The sequence below is a fragment of the Desmodus rotundus genome, chromosome 1, assembly GCF_022682495.2.
Source record: "Desmodus rotundus isolate HL8 chromosome 1, HLdesRot8A.1, whole genome shotgun sequence".
NCBI classification, from domain to species: domain Eukaryota; kingdom Metazoa; phylum Chordata; class Mammalia; order Chiroptera; family Phyllostomidae; genus Desmodus; species Desmodus rotundus.
Genome location: NC_071387.1, coordinates 98,926,590 through 98,950,527, shown reverse-complemented (window position 1 = coordinate 98,950,527; position 23,938 = coordinate 98,926,590). Strand labels below are relative to the sequence as shown.

Here is a 23,938-nt window from a genome sequence, read left to right as displayed (position 1 = left end):
ATGTGCGTTTGTAGTGGGTTTCCTTTCTCCTGGCATCCGTGTCTAGCTTTGGGGTCAGGAGAGTAGCGGCTTTGTGAGACGAGTGGACACGTGCTCCGTCCGCTCCCCATTTGTGCTTCACTCTTCAGCGTGCTAGGTTGTCAGCGCCCGGCTCTGCCTCTTCCCTTGTAGGAGATGGACCCTTCTCACCCTTTCCCCAAGGAGATCCCGCACAACGAGAAGCTCCTGTCCCTCAAATATGAGGTGGGCCTCCTCCCTGGGTGCCCCTGCCCTATGCAGCCCCAGGCACTTCCTCCCCTCTCCAGCCTCACGCCTGCCAGCTGCCCGATGTGAACCTGGGACATCGAGGTTGGTCATTGTGTTGTCTCTGCCACCCCGGTCTGCAGAGCTTGGACTACGACAATAGTGAGAACCAGCTGTTCCTGGAGGAGGAGAGGCGCATCAACCACATGGTGAGTCTGGGGCCGGAGCCTGGACACTGCCCTGGTGACCCAAGTGCCGGTCTCATGCTACTCTCGTACCTAGGCATGGCGATGTGTGCCCTTCTTTCTCCCCTTTGTCCTCGGTCCCTGCGCTGTGGGCTGTGGTTCGTGTCACCCAGCACCTGGTGCAGGAAAGGGTGTTGTGTCATATCCCAGATACAGCAAAGAAGGCTGGTCTCGGACATGTCAGCTACGGCATCCACGATGCCAACAACTAATTGTGGGTTGGTTGGGAAGGCCCAGACACAAACCCCCAGCCCCAGGGCTCCGTCGTCTCTGAGACACTGACCAGAGGCTGCCCTCATGCGCTGGAGAAGCAGAGCACAGTGCACTGTGCATGGAGGTGGCCTGCGCAATGCCAGGCCAGTCGTGTTGTCGGCGGAGCAGCCTGTGACTGATGTCTTGCCACTGCACCCGCCTCCGGCTGGTGCCTCCCCCGCAGGCCTTCCGGACGGTGGAGATCAAGCGCTGGGTCATTTGTGCCATGATAGGGATCCTCACGGGGCTCGTGGCCTGCTTCATCGACATCATGGTGGAGAACCTGGCTGGCCTGAAATACAAGGTTGTCAAGGACAGTATCCTTATCAGAAGGTGCCCAGCACAGACAGGTGGAGCTCAGAGCAGAGCATAGGGTCCCACGAGTGGCCGTGCAGCCCAGAGTGGGCCCAACAGGAAGCGTCCCTAGGTATTTGCCCTCCAACTGGGGGAGGTGGGCCTGGGCGGCAGGTAGCATCTCTTGCTGGGTATGGAATGTCTCTGAGATGTGCAGTTAGCACAAGGGTGTGGCGGGCTGGGGGTGTGGCACCTCTGATGGTGTAGCTAATAGTCTTCCTTGATGAGCCCAGATATCGACAAGTTCACAGAGAAAGGGGGACTGTCCTTCTCTCTCCTGCTGTGGGCTACGCTGAACTCGGCGTTTGTGCTGGTTGGCTCCGTGATTGTTGCCTTCATAGAGGTATGGCCACGAGGGAGCCCTGGGTGGCGGGAGCTCCTCTGGCGCTCCTGCAGCTTCTGCCAGTGAGTTTGCGTGGTCACACTGGTGCAGATGTTACACAGTTCAGTAAGAACAGATCGTGTATCTGGGCCTCCCTGCCTAGCACCTTACACAGCGAGGACCATGGGGGGAAGCACACAACCCATGTCTACGGGGTCCCTAGGGATTGCAGGGTTGACCCAACCCAGTGGTCCAGGGTGAGGGGGGACCCCCCTCCCTCCCCCACCTGAGGGGATCAGACCCTCCTAGGGGCCGTTCATTCCAGGACTTCTCCCAGAAGCCCTTCCTATGGCCTACCTCTTTGCTCTTCCCTTGTCTTGAGGTGTTAGAAGAAAGAGGGGAAAACATCTAGAAGCTTCTACCTGGGGTGCATTGTCCCCCAGGGAGTTCAAGGAACCCTGATTCCTCTCAGCTAGTACATGATCTGTACCTCCCGTCTGTCCTAGAACATTCCCACTCTGTCCCCTGCCTCCTTCCCCATTAGGGGGCACTGGGCCTCCTTCCATCTTCATTCCCAACCCCTCCCACATCCCATAACATTTGAACCCATCAGTGGTTGCTCTGCGTCTGGGGTGGGGAAAAGTGAGAAGCCCCTTCCCCAGGCAGCTGTTCTATCCAGTTCCACGTTGTCCCCTCCCCCCGTCTCGAGCACCATGAGGCTGAGTCTCCCTGGGCCTATGGCTGGCTACTCAGCTTGGCCAGCTCTGTGTTCACTTCCTTCTCCTTCCAGCCAGTCGCTGCTGGCAGCGGGATCCCCCAGATCAAGTGCTTCCTCAACGGAGTGAAGATCCCCCACGTAGTCCGGCTCAAGGTGAGAAGGTGAACCTCGACTGGGAGCATCGTGGGGGCTCTGCGCTGGGTTAGAAGCTTTTGTCGTCCACCCGCACCGCCAAGATTCGCCCAGACCCGTCCTGTGTGCCGCTGACAAACCTGTGTGTAGACGCACTGGCGGATTTTATGTAAACTTTCTTTGGAAAATGATAAAAGCTTTCCCTGCATATTTTAAACAACACCACAATGCTTAAGTGGCGTGCGTGCTGTGATCGCAGCCGTGTGGAAGTTCTCCACGGTGGTTAATGTTCCAGAAGGAGAGTACCTGTGTTTGGAGGGAGGGGCTTTTTCCATTTGTCAAAAATTTTCTTAATACTCATTATGCTCAGTGTTCTTGATGGCATGCTGATTCTGAGGGGGTTGGGAAGTCAGGCTTTCTCCCATGGCCATTTCCAGTGACTCGATCTGCCTGTCTCAGCCTGGGATTTGCTGATGCTTTTCTCTTGCCCCCGTCTGGGGAGCAGATGCTCCTGGGAGCCTGGGGGCCCGGTGGTGGACACGGGGGAGCAGTGTGACCTCAAGGGGAGGGTCGCGCTGGGGCCTCCGAGTGCCTTGTTTGCCACTCATGGGGGCTGGGGTGCTTACATTACTAGTGTCGCTTCAGGTGCAGTACTGTGGCTCAGGCTGTCAGGCTGTGTGGCTTCTAATCAGGGACTTGACGCATTTCCCTTGTATTCCAGACCCTGGTGATCAAAGTGTCTGGTGTGATCCTGTCCGTGGTGGGGGGACTGGCCGTGGGAAAGGTAATGGGGCCCGAGGGGCATCGCTTTGGCCTGAGTCCCCCTCTGATCCGTGTGCTCTCTGAACTTGCCTGACGCGGGCTGTCCTGTGCTTCCCAGGAGGGGCCGATGATTCACTCGGGCTCTGTGATTGCAGCTGGGATTTCCCAGGGGAGGTCCACATCGCTGAAGCGAGATTTCAAGGTGAGTTCTCTCCTGGTACAGATATTGAGCTTAAGGGTAGCTGTGTGTGTCAGAGAGCAGGGTCTCCCCTGCTCCGTACAGGTGTGCTCTGCCAGAACCGTCCCTGACACTGAATCTGAGGGTCCCCCCAGTGGCCTGCCCTGGGCAGCTCTCCCGGTTCCCGCCCAAGGAGCCGGCTCAGAACCCGACTCTCAGTGTGCTGTGTGGACGTGCGCTTTTCTGAGGAAATGGCCTGCAGCTGTGAACAGCTTCTCCAAGGGCTGGATGACCTGGAAAGGTCAGGAATGACCTGCCTACAGTTTAAAGATGCTTAATTTTTAAGATACACTTCGAAATAATTTTGTCAAGTTTCACCAAAAAACCACCAGCTTTTTGATGGGTATTGCACTGAATTTATATATGAATTTAGAGACAGTTAACATTTTTACAGAACAGTCTTTTTAAATTGAGAACACGCTTAAGTGTTTCATTCATTCCGTTTTCATTAGGTCTTTTGGTGGAGTTTTGAGTTTTTAATGCGTCTCTCGCACAGATCATAAAGTTTAATTCTTGGGTGGGACCTCTCGTTTTCGTATGTTGGTATGCGGGGGAGTTCTGTTTCGTCACCTTTTTGGTTCTCAGTCTCTGTGCATCTGGTAGTTGATGAGTTGACTGTCTAGAGACTCCCTTTCTCTGGCCCACCTCCTCCTCCTCCTCGTCTCTTCCTTCCTTCCCTCCCCCTCCCTTTGGCCCCTGCCTTGGTGGCCTCTAGCCAACCATCTGCCTTTGTGAGAAGTGCCCCCGGAGAAGCCGGCTAAGACCCTCTCCCTGTCTACTCTGTCCTGTATCAGATCTTCGAGTACTTCCGCAGAGATACGGAGAAGCGGGACTTTGTCTCCGCAGGAGCCGCGGCTGGGGTGTCTGCTGCGTTTGGGGCCCCTGTGGGTGAGTGGGGGCCCTGCTTGGTCTGACAGGTAACTGCCTGTGTTGGGGAAGCCAGGCTGTCCCTGCCACGTGAGGGAATAGTCTAGGTGTTTGCAGACTTGGGTGCTGGGTGGTGATGAGAATGTGGGGTGCCTCCCAAGAAGCCCCATGGCTGCCTCTGATGTGGGCTTGGTGCCCTGGGTCTGGGGTGTGAGGGGCTGAGGGCATGGGTTCCTTGTGCCTGGGGCTCCCCGTGCCTGGGTGGGAACTTCAGGGCTGGGCCGCTGCATTCCAGGCGGGGTCCTCTTCAGCTTGGAGGAAGGTGCCTCCTTTTGGAACCAGTTCCTGACATGGAGAATTGTAAGTGCCCACCTGTGGCGCCTCTCCCCAGGTCGGGCAGTGCCCACCTCTGACCTCAGTGGCCCCTCTGTTCCAGTGGACACCACGCTCTGGGTCCACACTTGGGTGCCCTTGCCCGAGGTTCCTGTTGAGCCGTGGTGGGAGCCGTGCCCCCCCATGGGTCATTGTGGCCACCTCGGCGCCTCACTTGACCCTGAGGTGTTGCTTCCTCTTACCACCTGCCCTTCCTCTGTCAGTCGTGCTCACTGTTCTATCTGCTTCTCTTCCAGCTCCTCATTGGGAACCCCCAACCCTTGCACACCTCCTTCCCTCAGCTCTGCCCTGGCTTGGCCCCAGACTCATCCAGCAAAAGCTAGAGGCCCCACACTTGCCTGGCTTACCCAGCCTTGAGGGGTCTGGCCATTGAGGCTCCAGATTCCTTCCCTTTCGCCTTTGGAGGGCCTCCAAGGGCCTCCTGAATGACAAGAGGAGAGGCAGCCCCCTCCCCACTCCAGGGGTTCACCGGGTGGGCACTGTTGTTTTGATGGTGCTTGTTTGTCTCTGTGCCCACAGTTCTTTGCTTCCATGATTTCCACCTTCACACTGAACTTTGTCTTAAGCATTTACCATGGAAACATCTGGGACCTGTCCAGCCCGGGCCTCATCAATTTTGGAAGATTTGATACGGAGGTAACGTGTCCCGCTCGCTGTTTCTGGTTCTTGGTGTGGGGCCGTGGCTGTGTGCCCAAGGGTCAGCCTGAGAACTTGGACTTTTGGGAAACTCCATTTCTTTGCTGTGAAATTGAGCTCTTGTTTATGAGCACCAGGGGCCCTGATTGGCATGGCTCAGTTGGTTGGGCGTTGTCTCACAAAGCAAAAGGTCACCCATTCAATTCTCAGTCAGGGCACAGGCCTGAGTTGCAGGCCAGGTCCCCAGCTGGGGGTGTGAGAGACAACCGATCAATGTTTCTCTCCCACATCGACGTTTCTCTCCCTCTTTCTCTCTCTCCTCTTCCCTCTCTCTAAAAAAAAATAAATAAAATCTTAAAAAATAATAACAACAAGCACCAGGGACCAGAGACGCTCCAGGGAAGCACACATCCAACTGGGCTGGGCAGGCTAGGGTGCCCTGTTAAACCAGGGGGAGCCCAGGGACATTTCGGCCGTCCGCATACTGTTAGACACTGATACTAGATTTGTGGGGCCCGGGGCACTCATATTCCAGCTTATGGAGGGCGAGCAGGAGCAGGCTGGGGCCCCTGGGGAGGCCTGGACCATGCACCGCGGACACCGCACACTGCAAGGAGGACCTACTCCCGGAACATCGCTCCCAGGATGTCCGTGCACAGGGACATGCTGGAGCTTTTGGGTTGTCCGAGTCACTACACGTGTTCCTAGGGTTCTTCCTCCTGTCCTCCTCGACGCTCCCTCTGTCAGAGCTCGGGCCGTTCCCCTTCTCAGGTGGACGGGTGCCTGGGTGAGGAGCAGGCGAAAGCCTTACAGAGATAAAGCTTCACAGGGCCTTCCAGCACCTTGCAGACCAGCCCGTGTGAGAAGTCACGCAGTCTGCCCCAAATACCCAGCGTGCTTCCTGGGGGGCCGCCACAGCGCTGCGTGAGAGTGCCGGAGGGTTCCCATGCATGTGACAGATGTGTAGAACATCCAGGCGTCGAGTCTGGTCTGAGGGGCAAGACGCTGACGACACATTTCCTCACAGAACGTCTGCTCTTTTTTGCACAGACGATGGTGTACACGATCCACGAGATCCCCATCTTCATCGCCATGGGAGTGGTGGGTAAGGGCCGTGCCAAGCAGGACACCACCCCGCCCGGCCCCATGCTTCCCCATCGCTCAAGATGGCAGCCAGCACCTCCCAGCAGGAGCAAAGCATGTGGTGTGGTCAGAGCCTGCTGGGCTCCAGGCCTGGGCTCGCTCTGACATGGCTGGAGAGGTCTGCGGCCCCCACACTCTGCTTGCTGCTCCAGGGCCACCCAGGGAGGAAATCCACACCTTAGGGACACCGGAGCTCTGCTCCACTGGCAAAGCCATATAAAAAGTAGACTAGGCCCTGGACAGCGTTCATCACTCTGAAAACCTTTTCCCTGAGAGGAAGGCAAAGCCTTTCAGAAGTAAGCCCCTCTGTCCACCAGGGTGCAGTGGTGGAGAACAGGTGTTTTCCCAGACTGGCCATCCCCTCCTGTCCCCTCCTCCTCCCTTTGCTGCCTGGGCAGCCTCCATCCTTCTTTCGTGTCCCTTATACGTGGCTCCTTCCCGATCCCAGGTGGTGTTCTTGGGGCTGTGTTCAATGCACTGAATTACTGGCTGACGATGTTTCGAATCAGGTGAGAAACCTCTGTTTTGCGGCCCCAGCGAACATGTGCTCGTGGGCTATGTGCCCACAGGGCCACATAGAAGGCCATATGCTGGTGTGCATTCCTCTGTGATGGTTTGTGCATGAAGGGGACAGACCAGTATATGGCCTGGGGACAGGTGGGGTAAGGCTAGTGCCTGGCCCGCCCAGGGCCATCTTAACCCTCGGCAGAGTGGGTTGGCACGGCTGCTTTTGCCCTTGGGACAGCCATTACTGGAGTCTGTGGGAGTGGATCCTGGGCCTGGGGAAGCACTTCCTCCTCGTCCTCTTGCACCGACTTAAATGCCTTGGGGAGCATCCAGGAGATTATCTGAGGACGTGCAGGAGTCTGGGTGGACTGGTGCTTGCATGGGCTGTGTCACCCTCCTAATCAATGTTGTATCAGCCGCACTGTGAGTCACGGGCTTAGGTTGCCGTGGCAACTGCCCAGGTGTCCGGAGGCCTGGTTCATCTCAGTGTTTGTTCTAGGTACATCCACCGGCCCTGCCTCCAGGTGATTGAGGCCATGCTGGTGGCTGCTGTCACAGCCACTGTCGCCTTTGTGCTGATCTACTCATCCCGGGACTGCCAGCCGCTGCAGGGCAGCTCTGTGTCCTACCCCCTCCAGGTAGGAGGTTGGACCCACTAAGCGGGAGCCAGGACAGGTCCTCCGAGGAGGAGCACTCCCCTCTCCGGGCAGAAGGGCTGCTAACACCGCAGAGCTTTGGAGCTCTGGGCTAAATAGACCGGTACATCTTCTGAGAGGGTTAGGCAGCCTGCTGGGTGGCAGGAAAGCTGGCTTTACGTGGAGCTGGAGTCTCACCCAGTCCTCCTCCCAAAACGGCAGCCTGACAAGGGCCATGAAGGACTTCAGACGTGGGGGCTGTGGGTATGGACCTGAGAAATGTAGCCTGCCTCCCCTCTGAGGCAGCAACCCGACCCCATCCTGCCATGTGGCTGGTGCTGGTGCTGGCCAGGACCGCCCCTTCCACTGGCCCATTCTCTCTCCCGACCTTGCAGCTCTTCTGTGCAGATGGCGAGTACAACTCAATGGCTGCAGCCTTCTTCAACACTCCAGAGAAGAGCGTGGTTGGCCTTTTCCATGACCCCCCAGGTGCGTGCCTGTGCTTGGTGCTGTCTCACGCACATCCCCATGGGGCACTGCCCACCCTGGCCTGGTCTTCAACAACCCACAGACCCTTGAGCGTGAAAGCCAGAATAGGTGGCATCAGGCTTCTCTGCTGGGCTGCTCCATGGCATCATCCCGCCTCTCAGGGACCTTAGGTTGTCTCCAGTGGTTTTCTGTCACAGATGAGACCGCCAGGACTTTCCTGGTCCCTACCCTCTGTGCCTGTGACAGGAGCCCCCAAAATTGAACAGAAAGGCATTTAAACGTGAGGCAAGGCCAAGCTCTTTCTAGAAAGCATCGCGCGAAGGCAGCAGTTGGCACCAGGCCTCCCAACATGCCAGTTCAGGGTTCGCTTGGTGTCTTCCTGTGTCTGGAAGCTATCTGGTGTAGAGTATGGCCGGCGGCCTTTCTCCCCTGACCCCAGGTGGTCTGCTCTGTGATGCCAACTGTTTGTACACAGACTTCGACGGACACCCTCTCCTGGCCTCAGGTTCCCACCCATGCTGCCAGAGGTGCTGGGCCCCCCTTGCCCCAGCTGGGCAAGGTAACCATCCTCCCACCTCAGAGGCCCCGGCCTCCAAAACCTGGTGCTCTGGCCTCTGAAAATGGGGAGTCTTCAGGGGGCTCATCAGGGTGTGTAGGGGTCAGGATATGACCCCAAGGTTGCGACCAGGTGGGTGGTTGGACAGACAGCCCTGCTTGGGCACAAGGCTGTATGACAGGCCCTGGCCAGCCCCTCTCTACTAGGCTCCTACAACCCTGTGACCCTTGGCCTCTTCACCCTCGTCTACTTCTTCCTGGCCTGTTGGACGTATGGGCTGACGGTTTCCGCCGGTGTCTTCATCCCGTCCCTGCTCATTGGGGCCGCCTGGGGTCGGCTTTTTGGCATCTCGCTGTCCTACCTCACCGGGGCCGCAGTAAGTGGGGGGTCTCTGTTCCCCAAGCACGCAGGACCAGAGCTGGGCTGGGGGGAAGTGCGAGTGCTGGTGCCCCAGGTGCGGAGCCACTGTGGTGGGGGTGGTGGGCTCCTGGTGCAGGTGGTCAGCGCATCAGAGCCTCTGGCCGTTTCACTTGGCCTTAGTGTTCTGGCTGCTGCTGTTTGCTAGGGCCACACCATTAGTGTGGCTGTCTCTGTGTGTGGTCCAGAGATGACACCAAGGAGACGCGCTCAGGGGTTTTGGTGAAGGAAGGTGACGTGGAAGGACTGGATGCCCTGGGTGGGCACCCCAGCTGTGGAAGGGGTGGCTGGCTGTGTGTGCTCCCGGCTGTGCCTCATGCCACTCGGCCTCCGTGGCCTCCCTGTTCCCGCCTGCCCGCATGGGCAGCTGGCCTCAATTTTTCGTATATTCCCTTTTTTTCTTTAGTTACTCAAGTAAGATTTTTACAGAGCTGTAAACAGGGCGGGCACGTCTTTCCCGCACTGTCCCACCACTCCCCGCCTTGCAGACTTGGGGCACGCTGTTCTCAGGCCTCCGATTTCCTGTCAGACACGGTGTTTTGTGTCTTCCAGTTACAACGTGGTTCACGTACTCTAAACCCACCCTTAAAAGCGTAAATCATTGGTTCTTTGGTGTGTTCAGTGTGTGAGACGCTACTACTGTGTAGGTTCAGGACATTCTCATCACCCCCGAAAGAAACCTGTCCCCGTTAGCATTCACTGCCAGGCCCCTGTCCAGCCCTTGGCAACCACCCAGCGTCTGCATCCTGTCTCGGTGGACTTGGCCTATTCTGCCGCTTCGTGTACGTGGAGTCACACACCATGTGACCATCTGCATCTGGCTTCTCTCTGTTTCTAGGGTTCATCCGTGTTGTTTTATGTGTCAGATTTTTACTCCTCCATGCGCTCCCTGGGGTGGTGCGGGTGTTCTGCACAGGTGACGGTCACCGCGCATACCGTGCCGGCCCCCCTCCCCACGCACCTGTGTGCCCCCTCCCCACACACCTCTTCCGCATGCCGAGGCTGCCCTCCGGTCTCGTGTTGCGAGTTCTCCAGCATTTGCAGATGGCATGACCCATTCCGGGTGTCCTGGATCGGGCCACTCCTGGGGTAGTTCCAGACTTGCGTTGTTTCTGAGGAAATGTAGGTTATTTTGCACGTGTGCGCACAGACTCTCCTGGATGTGAAATTACTGGGCCCAGGCAGGCTCTGGTAGTGTCAGTGAAATGGTAGGCTTGGGTGGGGGGTGCCACCCAATGTCACCTTTGTGTCATCCCTGCAGATCTGGGCAGACCCCGGCAAGTATGCCCTGATGGGAGCAGCTGCCCAGCTGGGTGAGTCCTGTCTGCCAGGAGGGCATCCCAAGGTCAGGAGAGGGAGGTACCTCATTGGAGCTTGAAGGCTGGATATTCAGTTTAGTGGCATTGGCCACTTCCTAAGGGTGCACCTGAGCCCTGAGTGGGTGGGGTCAGGCCCTACACACAGAACGTGGGCAGGGAGGGGCCAGGGGGAGTGGCCTACAGGGACCACCCCTTTCTCACCCCAGCCCACCTCTCCCTATCCGGGCAGGTGGGATCGTGAGGATGACACTAAGCCTGACAGTTATCATGATGGAGGCCACCAGCAACGTGACCTACGGCTTCCCCATCATGCTGGTCCTAATGACGGCCAAGATCGTAGGAGACATTTTCATTGAGGTGCAGCTGGTGGGGAGAGGCTGGCCCGCCCCTCCTCTTCGCTCTGGGTCCCATCCCCATGCCATGGTCTCAGATCCTGAGGACGTGGGGACTCGGGCTCTGAAGCAGTAGTGGCGGGATGGGAGCCCCTGCGAAACCATCCCCCAGCTTCTGCCTTGGTGGCCGGCACAGTGCGCTTGAGAACCCTCCCTGGGTCGCTCCCTTGGCGGCTGGTCACTGTGCCCTGGGACCCCTGCCCCCCGTGTCAGTGCTGTGTGTGTGACGCCTGCCCCTCCTCAGGGCCTGTACGACATGCACATCCAGCTACAAAGCGTGCCCTTCCTGCACTGGGAAGCCCCAGTTACCTCACACTCGCTCACCGCCAGGTATCATGTTGCCCCCCGTCTCGGTTTAGGCTGAATGTCTGCGGGCCTGGGGCTTCCTCCTCACACTTAGGTTGGGGGCAGTGAGTGGTGCTGATGCTCGGGCAGGGCCAGTGTGGGTGATCAGGAGCAGGAAGGCAGCCACACACCGGCGTGCAAATGTCCAGGTGTCAGGGCTGCAGGCGCCCCTGGGACTAGTTCTCCCAAGGCAGCACTTGGGGTCTGCAGCCTCCGGGCTTCCTACATCCCCATCTCCTGGCCGAGTGCGCCCAGCGGCTTCATGCCTGCTGAACTTCAGCCCTGGTGTGCAGAGAGGGTGCTTGGGAACCCTGTGGTCACATGGTTAGTTGCCAAGTGGCTGACAGTGGAGGAAGTGTGCGCTCTTCCACAGGGAGGTAATGAGCACACCAGTCACCTGCCTGCGGAGGAGGGAGAAAGTGGGCGTCATCGTGGATGTGCTCAGCAACGCGGCATCCAATCACAATGGGTTCCCGGTGGTGGAGGCCACTGATGACGCCCAGGTACCAGGACCTGGGTGGGGAGACCTGGGTTGGGTGCTGTCCCCCAGGAGCCAGTAGCCTCAGGTCAGCTCCTGCCTCCCCCGACCTCACAGGGAAGCCATCCTCTTCCCCGTGTGCCTGTCAGACAGGGCATGTTGGGCAGGTGTGGTTTGTGGGGGCACAGAGGCCCCGTGTCTGGGCTCATGGTAGAATTCCGCTGTGAAAGGAGCCAGGCCACATGGCTGTGGGAGCCTCGTCCCTGTGGGTGGGTTTGGTGGCACATTCGTGCACTCATGCTCCTGCTCTGAACTGCGCTGCCGGCGGTGGCCGCAGCCTTTGTGAGGAGAGGCCCTGACAGAGTGTGTGGCCCGCGCAGTAACGTGCTGCCGAAGGTCTGGGGTGAGCTTCGTCGGGGCCAGGTCTGCGTCTCGCCCCGGCACCGGGGCGCTTTGTTCCTCGCCCTGTGTTGTGGATCCCACCGTCCCTGCCAGGCGTGTGGGGATTAACAGGCTTATGTAAGTGTAATGCCTTTGGCAAGGCCAGCGCCAGTAGGCAGTGCCACACGTTGACGAGGGGCGTGATGGGGAGCCTGGCTAGAGCCAGGGTCACTGAGCAGATGTCCTAGAACTGCTGCTGAGACACTGCCTGCCCTCCCGTTCACACCTCTGAGCTTCTCCGCAGGGCCTGCAGTCAGCCCGGCTCCAGGGCCTGATTCTGCGCTCCCAGCTGATTGTCCTCTTGAAGCACAAGGTAAGCTCCTCAGCACCTGCAGGTGGCGGGAGGCGCCAGGCTGGGTGCTGCGGTGTTGATGTGTACTACCCCCTGCCCATTGCCTGCTGCCCGCAGGTGTTTGTCGAGCGGTCCAACAGGGGCCTGGTACAGCGGAGGCTGAGGCTAAAGGACTTCCGGGACGCCTACCCACGCTTCCCCCCCATCCAGTCCATCCATGTGTCGCAGGATGAGCGCGAGTGCACCATGGACCTCTCTGAATTCATGAACCCTTCCCCCTACACGGTGCCCCAGGTACCCGATTCCCACTTGCAGGGTCAGGAGGTCGCCTTCAGTGGCCTGCCAGGGAGGGGCTGGTGTGCAGTCAGCAGAAAAGTGGGGAGAGCTCCATCCTCACACTCAGGGCCAGGTTTGGGGACAGGGGTGGTTGTGGAGCCAGATGGCAACGGCACAACGGAGGCGGGGCAGGCATGGTGGAGAAGGGGTGGGCTAGAACACACGTGGCTGTCCTGGCAGTGGTGGGTGTGATGGGAGGCAGCCGACCCTGAGCTTGCTGGGCACTGCCTCTGCTCTCAGCTGAGGCCAGTCCAGGCCAACAGGCAAGCTGAGGCTGTGCCCACGTTGCAGGAGGCCTCTCTCCCCCGGGTGTTCAAGCTCTTCCGGGCCCTGGGCCTCAGGCACCTGGTGGTAGTGGACAACCACAATCAGGTGAGTAGCCATAGAGGGCAGAGGGCCCCCGTGCCTCCCGTCCCACCTGCCCTGGCCGCCCGTGCACAGTTGCTCCCAGCTTCTTCAGGGCCCTGTGCCTACTTCGGGTCTCCTCCAAATTGTTACTTCCCCTCACGCTTCCAGAGGTGAGGTGGGGCCACTGGATTCCCATGACCTGGCTTTGTTCCCACAGGTAGTCGGACTGGTAACCAGGAAAGACCTGGCCAGGTACCGGCTTGGGAAGGGGGGCCTGGAGGAGCTCTCGCTGGCCCAGACATGAGATCCTGGCCCTGGCACTTCACCTGGGGTCCCCACTTCACTCCTCGGGCAGCAGCTGATCCTTGTCCTCCAGACCTCAGGGATGACCCAGCCTGTGTGAGCGTGACCGTCGCGTGGGCGCCTTGTCAGTGTTCTACACACTCCCCTTTGCCTCAGCCCCTTGGATGTCACTGTCCCTCTTCCTGTTTCTTCACCTTCAGGGATAAGATGTTCACGCAAGTGCTCGCTTCCTGAGAGCCAGTGAGAGGTTGTGTGTGCGTGTGTCTCTGTATGTGTGTCTGTGTGTGTGTTCACACGTGTGAGACAGCGACAGCAAGTGAGCTGGGCCCCATGGGTGTGAGTGCTGCAGGCACCCAGGGCAGGGCCCTACCTCTGCTTCTTTGCTCCTCGTTCCCCTCCTTGCTGGCCCAGAAGGACTGTGCTACCTGCACACTGCCAGCTGGAGGCCTGGGTGGTGCAAGGCCACAGTAGAGACCTCTGGCCTTGCCCCCTCAGCTCATGCTGTGGCCGTGAGGCAATAGGCCCAGCTGGCTGCCCCAGGGTGAGGGCTTGGGCCAGCAGGACAGCCCTGGAGAGCAGACTCTGGAGCAGGCTCTGTCAGGAAGCTGGCTCTTCTCCCAGCTCAGCACGCGTGCCCCTGGGCTGCACCCTCACTTGGGATGCCATGGGCTCTGTGACGGAGTCTTGGCCAAAGGAAAGCTGAGAACCCGCCATGGGCCTGAACCAAGTCCTGCCACGCTTCTGTCACCCCGAGCCCTCTGGAGCTGGAGTCCAGATGAACACCTGTCACCACCACGTGGACAGCAGCTGGGAAATCGGGTCTTCTCAGCATGGGTGTGGTGGGGAGGGTAACAGAGGCCTCTGAGGACCCCCGGCCCACGGTGATGTTCCTGGGCAGCTGTGATTCCAATCCTGGTGGGTGGGCCCTGGGATGAGCTGGTGAGCCTGGAGCCGAGACACTGTGCCCCTCTGAGGCCAGGTGGGGACTAGTCCCATAGGACCTTTTTAAAAGGTGGTTCCCAAGTCCCCAGCCCATCTCTGATGGAGTGATTCAGATGCGTTTGTGGTGAGCTGATGGTGCTGCACCTTGGTTTCAGCCCCTTACCAGGAGGTGGGGCCTTGAATCACAGGCCCTGCCTGGTGGGGAGTCTCTGTGGTGGGTGGGGGTGCAGAGGGGCAGGTGTCCACTGTGTGGGATGTGAACGGGAGAAATAAAGAAGCTGTACCAGACCAGGCCTGTGCCAGCTTCCTGTCCCCGCTCAGCGTGGGGTGGGCATGTCTGGGTGAGGCCCCCTTCAGTGTGTGGTGCAGGTGGGCAGCACCCCAGGGTGGACACTCCTAAGAGGGAGACGCCGATGAGAGATCCAGAAACCTGGAGGTGGTGTGCAGCTGCGGCCCTTACACACCTCACAGGAGGGAGCCCCCCAGGCGCCAACCACTGCACCCTCACTCACACACCTGGGCGGTGTTGCTCTTGGGGCAGCCACAGTCGGGTGGGGGGCACCTCCCCAGAGGCCCTTCTGTCTGGGCTGGCTGTCTCCCTGCTGCTGTGCGTGGCCATGAGGCGTGTGGTGTGGTTCCGAGGAGGTTGACCGAAGTGTTCACCTTGTCACACGGAGCCCCCAGCCAGCCCTCAGGGGGCGGGTCTAGGTGGCTTGGGTAGGGCCCGGGCCGGTGTGTCCATCCCTGAAGTGAGAGAAAATACCTTTACTGGCCTTTGAAGCCTCGGTGTGGAGAAAACAAGTACAGCATTTTGCTCACTTTTTTGTATTAAATACATGTTGAAATGGTGATATTTTAGATGAACTGAGTTAAATAAAATGGACTATTGAAATTCACTCCACTTGGCTTTTTTACTGCAGCTGCTAAGAAAGTTAATGTCACTGAGTTTTTTTAAAGGTTTTATTTATTTTTAGAGGGGAAAGGAGGGAAAGAAAAACGTCGATGGATTGCCTCACACACACCCCAACCAGGGACCGAACCCGCAACCCAGGCATGTGGCCTGACCAGGAATCAAACCAGAGGCCGCCTTCTTTGTGGGATGATCCCCGACCCACTGAGCCGCACCGGTCAGGGCGCGTCCTGTTGCTTTTGGGTGGTCCCCCGGGGCCGCTGTTTTCAGGTGCAGGACTGGCTGTGCTCAGTCTGGGGTCCCAGCCTTCCTGCTCTGGCCCAACAGCTGTAGCGCCAGCGATCGCTCCTTGGCAGCCCTCCTGCCCGGGCCAGGCTGCAGGTCTCCTGATCCCAACCTCTGGCTGGCTGAACAGTGCCCCCTCAGATCCGTCCAGAAACAGGCGGTTGGGGTGGTCTTGCAGGACCAGGAGAGTTGAAGACTCGGGTTCCACTGGCAGTTGAGCTGGGAAGTCACAAGGTTCTGATGAGGAAAAGAAGTTTCCAGAAGAGCCCTCACTGCCCTGCCTGCCTTGGTATTGTCTCGGAAGGAGTTGCGATGTGAGGACAGGAGCTCACCCCTTCATGCCCTGTGTGTCCCCCTGAAGGGGTCCTGGGGCCTTTCAGATTTCATTTCCCTGCTTCCCTCCCGCTACTCCCCTGGCCCAACCACCCCGGTTTCCAGCGCTGGGCAGTCACGGGGCACTTGGCCCTGGGCCTTTTGGCAGTGGCCAAAGCCCAAGACGTGGCTGCTGGTGAAGCTGGATCAGGTGAGCCAGGTGCCAGCTGGGGCTGAGGCCAGGAAGACAGTCCAGGGAGGGGACCGCATAGGGGTTGGGCAGGCTGTATTTGCTTCACAGCCTGGGTGCTTCTTTTGGAGCTGACCAAGGAGGACACTCCCATTTCTGCTGTCCAGTGCTGTGTGTTCTCAGGCGGGGGTTCACATCGCTGAGCCTAAGCTTCCTGTTGTGGAGTAATGAGAGCCAAGCCCTCTCTGGGCTGGGCCATGCCACTCAGCAGATCGAGCCCCAGTGAGCTTGGTAGGCACACTCAGTGACAGTGTGTGCCTACCCTAAACTCCATCTGGAAGCCGGCATCCCTTGTCACCCCAGAAGGCCAAGTGGTGAGCCTGAAGGTGCCTCTTGCAGAGCTGGCTGATAGCAACCGCTTGTCTGGGGCTTCGCCCCCCTCCCAGCTAAGCACTATTACTCTGGAGGACTTGGGGCTCCTCCTGGAGGAAGGGCTGGCCAGCCCTGAGCCCCTGAGTCTGGAGGAGGTCTCAGGGAGGTATGAGTCCAGCCACCTCGCATCCACCACCTCTGTCCCAGAGCAGGACACCCCCAAGCTCTGGAAGCAGCTGAAGCAATGGTGAGCCCTGTGGGGAGCAGGTTGGGAGACCCACATGTCAGCCCCACGCATGAATGCCAACTCGGCGTACTTCTCTCTCTGGCTAGGGTGACCAGCCTGCAGGCTGAGGTGGCATCACTACAGAGACACAAGGACCACTGCGGGCACGCCGCACTGAGCCTGCTGCAGGAGCTGCGCCAGGTACAGGCCAGTGTGCAGCTGCAAGCCGCAGAGCTGAAGAAGCTGAAGCGGGAGGTACAACAGGCAGCTTGGGCGCCTGAGAAGGAGACCCTGGAGGTGAGCCACCATTGGCTGGAAGGCGGCTCATCCCCACCCACAAGCCAAGCTCCCCCTTTCCCTGGTGTTGGGGCAGCTATGTCCTGGACCCTGAACTCAGCTCAAGCCCTGCTGCCCAGGCCGGGAGCCCAGAGAACCCCCAGAAGCTGTGTCTGTGCTGGTCAGGCTGTGAGGGCCCTCGGCCTGTGGTCAGCCCACGCCCTTGTCCTTGCAGTTCCCCAGCCCCCAGAACCAGAACAAGATGCAGGCCCTGGACAAGAGGTACCTCCGTGTTCGTGGGACAGGCCTCAGCAAGGGGGATGTGGGTTTGGGGAAAGCAGTGGCTGGTGCAGGACCCATTGGGGCATCGCCCACAGGGTTTTGTTTCCCCAGTTGGTTATCGTGTGCAGGCAAGCCATAAATGCCCGTGGCAGAACTCAAAAGCTCTGGGTGTGTGTGAGCCTCAGGGGGTGGGGAGCTTGCTGCTGGGGCCCTTGGCTGGGCCCCAGGCCCCTGAAGACTGCCCAGCCTGCTCTGGGCTTCTCCTGGCCACCAGGAGGGTTGGCTGGGCAGGCCCCAGGCAGAAGCGGCTCTTGTGTGCCAGGTTGGTGGAGGTCCGGGAGGCTCTGGCCCAGATCAGGAGGAAGCAGGCACTCCAGGACTCTGAGCGGAAGGGCACCGAGCAGGAGGCCAACCTGAGGTGAGCAGCGCTCTCCTCCCTCCCCAGGGGCTGGTGCTGGACTTGCTGTGTGTGGTTGTGTGGGAGCCACCAAAGCAGGGCAGGTGTTCACTCACCCTCGGTGCCAAGTTGCTGACTGACGAGGGGCCTCAGACACCCTATAGACAGATCCTCTGTGGGAAAAGAGACTTGAGTGGCGGGGATTCCCAACCCTTCCCCTTTCCCATAGGTCCTGCTCACCAGGGCCCAGCTCCCACCATCCCAGGTGGGGACAGGAAGCCAGCATCTTGCCCCCTCTCTCTGTTTACTCAGGCAGGTTAGGCATCTCCTGCTCCAAAGGCCTGTAGGTCAGCCTAGTCCCCCACTCCCCACCCCCATGTAGGCCTTTGCCTGAGAAGGATTCTTGAACTTCAAGGGCCCCGCCAGCCTCCCTGTGGCTCCCCAGCCAGGCCCTCTGGCTGGCCTGGCTGCCGTGACCTTTGGCCTGTGCCCCCAGGTTGGCCGACTTGGCTGGGAAGCTGGAGCAGGAGGAACAGAACCGGGAGGTGGCCTGCAGTGCGTTGCAGAGGGGCCAGGAGGAGGCCAGCCAGAAGATGGACCATGAGGTGGCCAGGCTGCAGGTACCCAGGCAGGGTGCTGGGTGACAGGGTCCAGCTGGAAGGAAACTCCCGTGCTCCCAGCCTAGCCTATGTCCTTGTCCTTACGGGTTCTTTCCTCGCTCCAGCTATCTTTGTCATCCCTCCACGTGATCAGACTTGGGGGGTGATCCCCAAGGCCTATGCTGTCTAATACACTGGCCACTAGCCACAGGTGACTCTGTGTATTGAAATTAGCTAACATTTTAGACAATTTAAAACTCGGTGCCTCCATCACTTGAGCCAAATTTCAAACACTCAGTGGCCTTGTGTGGCCAGTGGCTGTCGACTAGGGCTGCACCAAGATAGAGCACCTTCCTCGTCACAGAAAGTTTTGTTGTTAGCACAAGCTCAGCCGCTGCTCCTCCTCCTCCCTTTCTGTGTAACCAGCACCCAAATCTAGAAATAGGATTTTGTTGCCCAAAGCCCCTTCCTTGGCCATTTTCAACCTTGGTGCTTTCCTCGTGCAAAGTGGAAGTTACCTTCCTGAAGAGGCATCTCCCAGTGCTTGTCCTTCTGGGCTGGTGCAGTCTCCCCTCCTGTGTGGGGCCCCTTAGGAGGTGGGGCAGGGGATGGGGCAGCCTCTTCTGATCTGCAAATAGAGACCAGGGACTGCGCTGCACACCAGGGAGGCCCCAGCTGCCGCCCACATAACTCAGCTGCTCAGCTCTGGCAGTGCTTCCCTCCCACTGCCCTCCAGGGAGTTAGTGTCTCGGTTCCCTCCAGAGACTGCTAGCTGCCCACCAGCCAGGAGCTACACGGATTCCTGATATGCCAGGCACCTGGTGGGATGCCTGCCTCTTCCCTAAGCCCGCTCTAGAGCTGGGATCTGCAAGCGATGGCCAGCCGCCTGGCTTTGTAAATAAAGTTTTATTGGCACACAGACACTCCCATTTGTCTGCTGTCGTCCACAGCGGCTTTTGCACTGGAGCCACAGAGCTTGGGAGCTGTGACATAGACCCCGTGGCCCACAACCCTGAAACATCTACTCTCTGGCTCTTTATAGATCATTCGCCAGCCCCGCTCTGCGTCATCCTGCACGGGCGGGCAGGGAAGCCGGCAAGGGCTGCTGCTCACCTGCCCAGGGGGCTGCAGGAGCTTCCCAGAGGGCTCTGTGGCCTTGGAGAAGGTGCCTCCTGCCAGAGCCTCGCCTGCCCTGGGGGTGTGTTAGGCAGGGAGACAGGGCCAGGGTGGGCCTTGACTCCCCCGTCCCCTGTCCCTCAGACCCTTGGTGCAGCATGAAGGGAGCCGAGAAGGAGGAGAGAGCTGGAAAGGGCCCCTGTCTGGGCAAAGGGTGTGTGCGTGCACATTTGCACATGTGCATGGGTACACTGAGTCCATGTGTGCCCTTGTGTGCACAAGTGTACATATCAGTGTGTGTGTGTATACACCTGTGTGTACGTGTGTACCAGTGTGTGCTCACACATGCACTCGACCACCCGTGCCTAGGCGGCCAGCTCTGGGTGTGGCTTGGTAGTAGCTACCGTGCCTTCTTCCCAAGAGGCGCCTCATGGCCAATACTCAGGCACCGAGTGTGTCCTGGACCTGCATGAGCATGGCCTGCAGACCCTTCACGGCCCTTTGCTGAGACACGTGACCCCTGCCTGCCTTTCCTTTCTTCCTAAGGAGGGTGTGGCCGGCCCAGCTCTGCTAGGCTCGAGGACAGCCAGGGACACAGGACCCAGAGCCCCCCTTGTGGAGATGGTTAGGCAAGAAAACAATCCAAGATGGTGTGGGGGGGATGGCGGTGGGAAGAGGGCACCCCTCAAAGTGGCAGCACAGTGGCTGTGTGCGCCCTCCACAGGCCCAGGTGACCAAACTGGGTGAGGAGATGAGCCTTCGCTTCCTCAAGAGGGAGGCTAAGCTGTGTGGCTTCCTGCAGAAGAGCTTCCTGGCCCTAGAGAAGGTGGGAGCTTACAGGCTGGTGGGGCTCTGCCGTGTCCCCTGCTCACCCAGCTTGCAGCAATGGAGGGGTCTCTCGCAGAGGATGAAGGCCTCTGAGAGCACACGGCTGAAGGTGGAGAGCGGTCTGCGGGAGGAGCTGGAAAGCAGGTGGCAAAAGCTCCAGGAGCTGGCGGAGGAGCGCGTGCGAGCCCTGCGGGGGCAGTGCAAGGTGGGTGGCTACAGCACGGGCTGGGCACCTGGTCGGGGGCGGCGCGGGTCTCAGGGCCACCCCTGCACCACAGCAGGAAGAGTGCTACCTCCTGGAGCAGTGCCGGGGCCTGGACAGGGCTGTCGTCCAGCTGACCAAGTTTGTGCGCCAGAACCAGGTGTCGCTGAACCGTGTCCTCCTGGCCGAGCAGAAGGCCCGGTGGGTATCCAAATAGAGCAGTGGGGAGAGAACAGACCTGTCAGGCTGGGTGGACCGAAATGGCCCCTCTCCCCAGGTCCCAGCCTCCTGAGCCCAGCGCCAGGCCCAGTGGGGTGACCGGGGCAGAGTAGCTGCCCATCCCAGCCTGCCCCTCATGGGGAAACTCAGCGTGGCAATGGTGGACACAGCCCCGTTTTGGTGGCCCCTGTGATGAACTCCCATCCTCTGCTCCACTGGGTCTCTTGGAAGGTTCTGGAGCCGGCAGCCAGGCTCCCCTCCCTGGCCCAGCTCTGAGGGGCAGGCCAGCCTCAGCTGAGGGACAGTTTCTCTCAGTGGCACCAACCCGCAGGGACACCAAGGGATGCTTGGAGGAAAGTCAGGCTGGGGAGCTGGCTGCCTACCTGCAGGAAAACCTGGAGGCCATGCGGCTGGCCAGCGAGCTGGCCCGGCACGAGATGCACAGCACGCTGGAGCTGGTGAGGGCCGCAGGGGCTGGGTCAGGGCTCCTCTGGGATCCCCACGTACACTCCCGCTCAGCCTGACCTCCCACAGCTCCAAGAGAAGAGCCAGGCCTTGGAGGGGTCCGTGGCTGCGCTGGGCAGACAGGTGAGGGACCTGAGTGACCACTTCTTGGCCCTGAGCTGGAGGCTGGACCTGCAGGAACAGACGCTGACCCAAAGGCTGTGCGAGGTAAGGCTGCCCTGCTACCTGGGGGAAGGCAGCCGAGGTGGGGGGGCAGGGCCCGGCTCCCCTCCAGCTCCGAAAGGTACAAGCCTGACCAGCAGGTCCCAAACATACCCAGTGACAGCTTGCTGCCAAGCCCAGGGTGACCCTGTGCCTGGGAGACCTGCCCAGAGCGGGGCAGCCCAGGGGCAGTTGCTGAGACCTTCAGAGGCCCCAGAGACCTGATCACACGGGGGCTCCACAGAGGGGCCAGCAAGGCGAAATCTGCCCCTTGGGGTTTTTTTTCTTTTTTGTGATAGCTTTATTCACATACCATAAAATTCACCCTTTTAAAATGAGTAATTCAGTTAGGTTTTTATGTATATTCAGAGTTGTACAATGACCACCACAACCACTTTAGAAGGTTTTCGTCACCCCAAAGGAGACTCTGTCCTCACCAGCCTTCTCTGCGCTGCCCCCCAGCCCCTGGCGCCCACTGTCTGCTTTCCGTCTCTGGATTTGCCAGTTCTGGACACTTCACAGAAATGGAGTCACACATTATGTGACCTTCTGTGTCTGGTTTCCCCCACAGAGCGTGACTTTTTTAAGTACATTGGTGGTGCAGCATGTACGGGTGCCTTCCCCGCCATGGCTGAGCACTGTCCACCGCGTGGGGGGGCCGCCGCTCGCCTGTCTGTCAGCCAGTGGACACCGGGCTGCTGCCCTTGTTAGCAATGCGGGTGGCGTTGCTGTGAACACACGTGTGCCCTTTGGTTGTGGGGCCAGGTCCCCTGGGTCTGCCCTGTGTCTCCTCTCCTGCAAGTGTGGGCAGGTGGTTTTTCTGTGTCCCTGTCCCCACTGACTCCAGGGGCAGCTGGGGCTGGAGTGGGGAAGGGGCTGAGCGAGGCCTGCTGTGTGCCTGATGGGGTGGTCTGGGACGTGTGAGGTGTGTGAGCGTGTGAGTCCGGCGTGTCAAGCCTGTCTGTCCACCCTCCCTGTCCAGGCTCTGGCCTCACTGGATGTCTGTGTCGTAGGCAAAGACTGAGTGGGAAGGCGCAGAGCAGAGATCTCTGGAGGGCCTGGCCCAGTGTCAAAAGGAGGCCCAGGCGTACCTGAGGGAGGTGCGGGAGACAGTGGACAGCCTGCCCTGGCAGGTGGGTGAGGGCCAGGGATGCGCCTCCCCTCCCCTGCCGTGCCCGCCCTTAGCCACCAGCCCACCCCCACCTCTGCCCTGTTTCAGATAGAAGCCGTCTCTGACAGGTGTGTCCTACACAAGAGCGACTCCGACCTCAAGATTTCTGCCGAGGGCAAAGCCAGGTGAGGCTGAGCTCCCGGCAGAAGCCTGGTAGGACCGTGGCCCCTGGGAAGGGGAGCGGGCCCCACTGAGCTGACCGTCAGGGAGTGGGCTAGGAAGGTACAGCTGACTGAGAATCACCTTGCGGCACCAACTGGGCTTCTCCCAGGTGCTGCTCTGTGAGATTCCGGCACCTGTGGCAGCCCTAACCCTTCCCAAGGCCCGACTTGGCCCCCTTGGGGGCAGCCTGCACAGACCCCCAAGTCTTTCCCTCCCTCACCCGTTGGTGACCCCAGCCCCCACTGGAGGGGTGGCGAAGCCGAGTGCCCCTTATTCTTCCCAGAACCTCCTCCCTCCACCTACCCTGCCCCTCACCTCAGGGCGTGCCCCAGAGCCTGGCAGCCTCGGCTCCCTGTTCCCACAGAGAGTTCGAGGTTGGGGCCCTGCGGCGGGAGCTGGCTGCTCTGCTGTCGTCTGTGCAGCTGCTCAGGGAGGGCAGCCCTGGGCGGAAGATCGCTGAGATCCAGGGCAAGCTGGCCACGGTACCCTCCCGGACTCCTAGGCCCGTCCCACTCAGAAGAAGGGGAGGGCATCTGGTTCAGACAGGGGGCAGCCCCCTGTGGAGGGTCCCCCGGGAGGTTCACAGACATCCTGCTGGGGGACTCCCCACGTCTTAGCCTTTGGAAGTTCCAACACTGGGGGCATCAGTGATCACCGTGAAAGGAGCGGCCCGGGCACTGGCCGGGTCCCACCTGATCACTGGGCTGAGTGATGTCCCCTTGTCCCATCACTGGGTGACGACCCACGTGTCAGAGGTCAGTTCCTCCTCTGGGGGATTCGGGTGGGGGCTGCTTCCATGTCCACAAACGGGAGGCAGTATTTAGTTTCAGAACCAAATAATGAAATTGGAAAACAGCATCCAGGACAACAAGACCATCCAGAATCTCAAGTTTAATTCGGAAACCAAGCTGGTGAGAGGCAGCCCTGTACTGGTGGGACAGGCCCTCCACCTGCAGCCCCAGGGGCTCCCCGGCCAGGAGGGTGGGCTGCTTTCTCTACAGAGCCTGGGTCCCAGTGCCCCCTCACCCCTCCTAGCCTGCCCACCCCTCCTACTATCTGTCTGTCTGCAAGTCTGGCCTGAGCAGCATTTCCAGGCAGATAAGGCCCTGGTTTGCCCAGAAGAAGATAATCCTGTGTGATGTCCCACCCCCATTCCCATTCCTGCGTCCCCCCATGCCGCCCCCGCCTCTGCCCTCAGCGCATGGAGGAGATGGCCGCGCTGAGGGAGTGCCTGATGCGCCTGTGGAGTGAGGAGGGCCCGTGGGCCCCGACGCTGGGCAGCAGGAAGGTCTTCATGTCCCTGGTGAGACAGCAGTTCATCAAGGATGTGGCCTCTGGTGAGGTGGTCCCCGTGAACCGCTGGGGCGTGTATCAGGCTATGAGGTGAGCAGTGGGGAGCTGCCTTCTGGAGGCCCCTCTGGGTCTGGGTTCGGGGCTGGGGGAGGCCCCAAGGGCAGTGGGCCATAAGCCATGTTTCCGGGCAGGTGGCTGCAGTGGAAGGCGGTCCTCATGAACCAGGTGGCCCGGCGGAGGCCAAGAACAGTCTTGGAGAGGTCCCTTGGCCAGGAGCCTGCCCACCGGCTCACATCCTTGCCCCCTTGCCAGAAATAAACATGCCAG

The 23,938-nt window shown here is 59.7% G+C and overlaps 2 protein-coding genes across 2 annotated transcripts in view; both read left to right on the top strand.

The window, feature by feature from the left end:
• Positions 1–15,001, top strand: part of CLCN7 (chloride voltage-gated channel 7) — a 27,328-nt gene extending 12,327 nt beyond the window's left edge. Inside the window, exons 3-25 of the mRNA XM_053927841.2 lie at positions 172–243; positions 387–452; positions 925–1,057; positions 1,328–1,437; positions 2,207–2,287; positions 2,988–3,050; positions 3,147–3,230; positions 4,061–4,154; positions 4,429–4,493; positions 5,046–5,162; positions 6,213–6,267; positions 6,754–6,814; positions 7,312–7,450; positions 7,843–7,936; positions 8,699–8,868; positions 10,171–10,222; positions 10,458–10,585; positions 10,865–10,950; positions 11,339–11,468; positions 12,129–12,197; positions 12,294–12,470; positions 12,804–12,884; positions 13,078–15,001. Of these exons, the coding sequence (XP_053783816.1) occupies positions 172–243; positions 387–452; positions 925–1,057; positions 1,328–1,437; positions 2,207–2,287; positions 2,988–3,050; positions 3,147–3,230; positions 4,061–4,154; positions 4,429–4,493; positions 5,046–5,162; positions 6,213–6,267; positions 6,754–6,814; positions 7,312–7,450; positions 7,843–7,936; positions 8,699–8,868; positions 10,171–10,222; positions 10,458–10,585; positions 10,865–10,950; positions 11,339–11,468; positions 12,129–12,197; positions 12,294–12,470; positions 12,804–12,884; positions 13,078–13,164 (2,214 nt within the window). The 3' untranslated portion in view covers positions 13,165–15,001. The remainder of the gene's footprint in view (positions 1–171; positions 244–386; positions 453–924; positions 1,058–1,327; positions 1,438–2,206; positions 2,288–2,987; positions 3,051–3,146; positions 3,231–4,060; positions 4,155–4,428; positions 4,494–5,045; positions 5,163–6,212; positions 6,268–6,753; positions 6,815–7,311; positions 7,451–7,842; positions 7,937–8,698; positions 8,869–10,170; positions 10,223–10,457; positions 10,586–10,864; positions 10,951–11,338; positions 11,469–12,128; positions 12,198–12,293; positions 12,471–12,803; positions 12,885–13,077) is intronic.
• Positions 13,876–23,938, top strand: CCDC154 (coiled-coil domain containing 154). Its single transcript, XM_045189637.2, has 18 exons — positions 13,876–13,997; positions 15,739–15,823; positions 16,114–16,421; positions 16,508–16,697; positions 16,912–16,958; positions 17,281–17,376; positions 17,852–17,975; positions 19,795–19,896; positions 19,975–20,103; positions 20,177–20,301; positions 20,651–20,777; positions 20,854–20,991; positions 21,999–22,118; positions 22,205–22,281; positions 22,683–22,800; positions 23,143–23,229; positions 23,517–23,701; positions 23,803–23,938. Exons 1-18 carry the CDS (start codon positions 13,876–13,878, stop codon positions 23,927–23,929), a joined length of 2,307 nt encoding a protein of 768 aa, XP_045045572.2. The 3' UTR covers positions 23,930–23,938.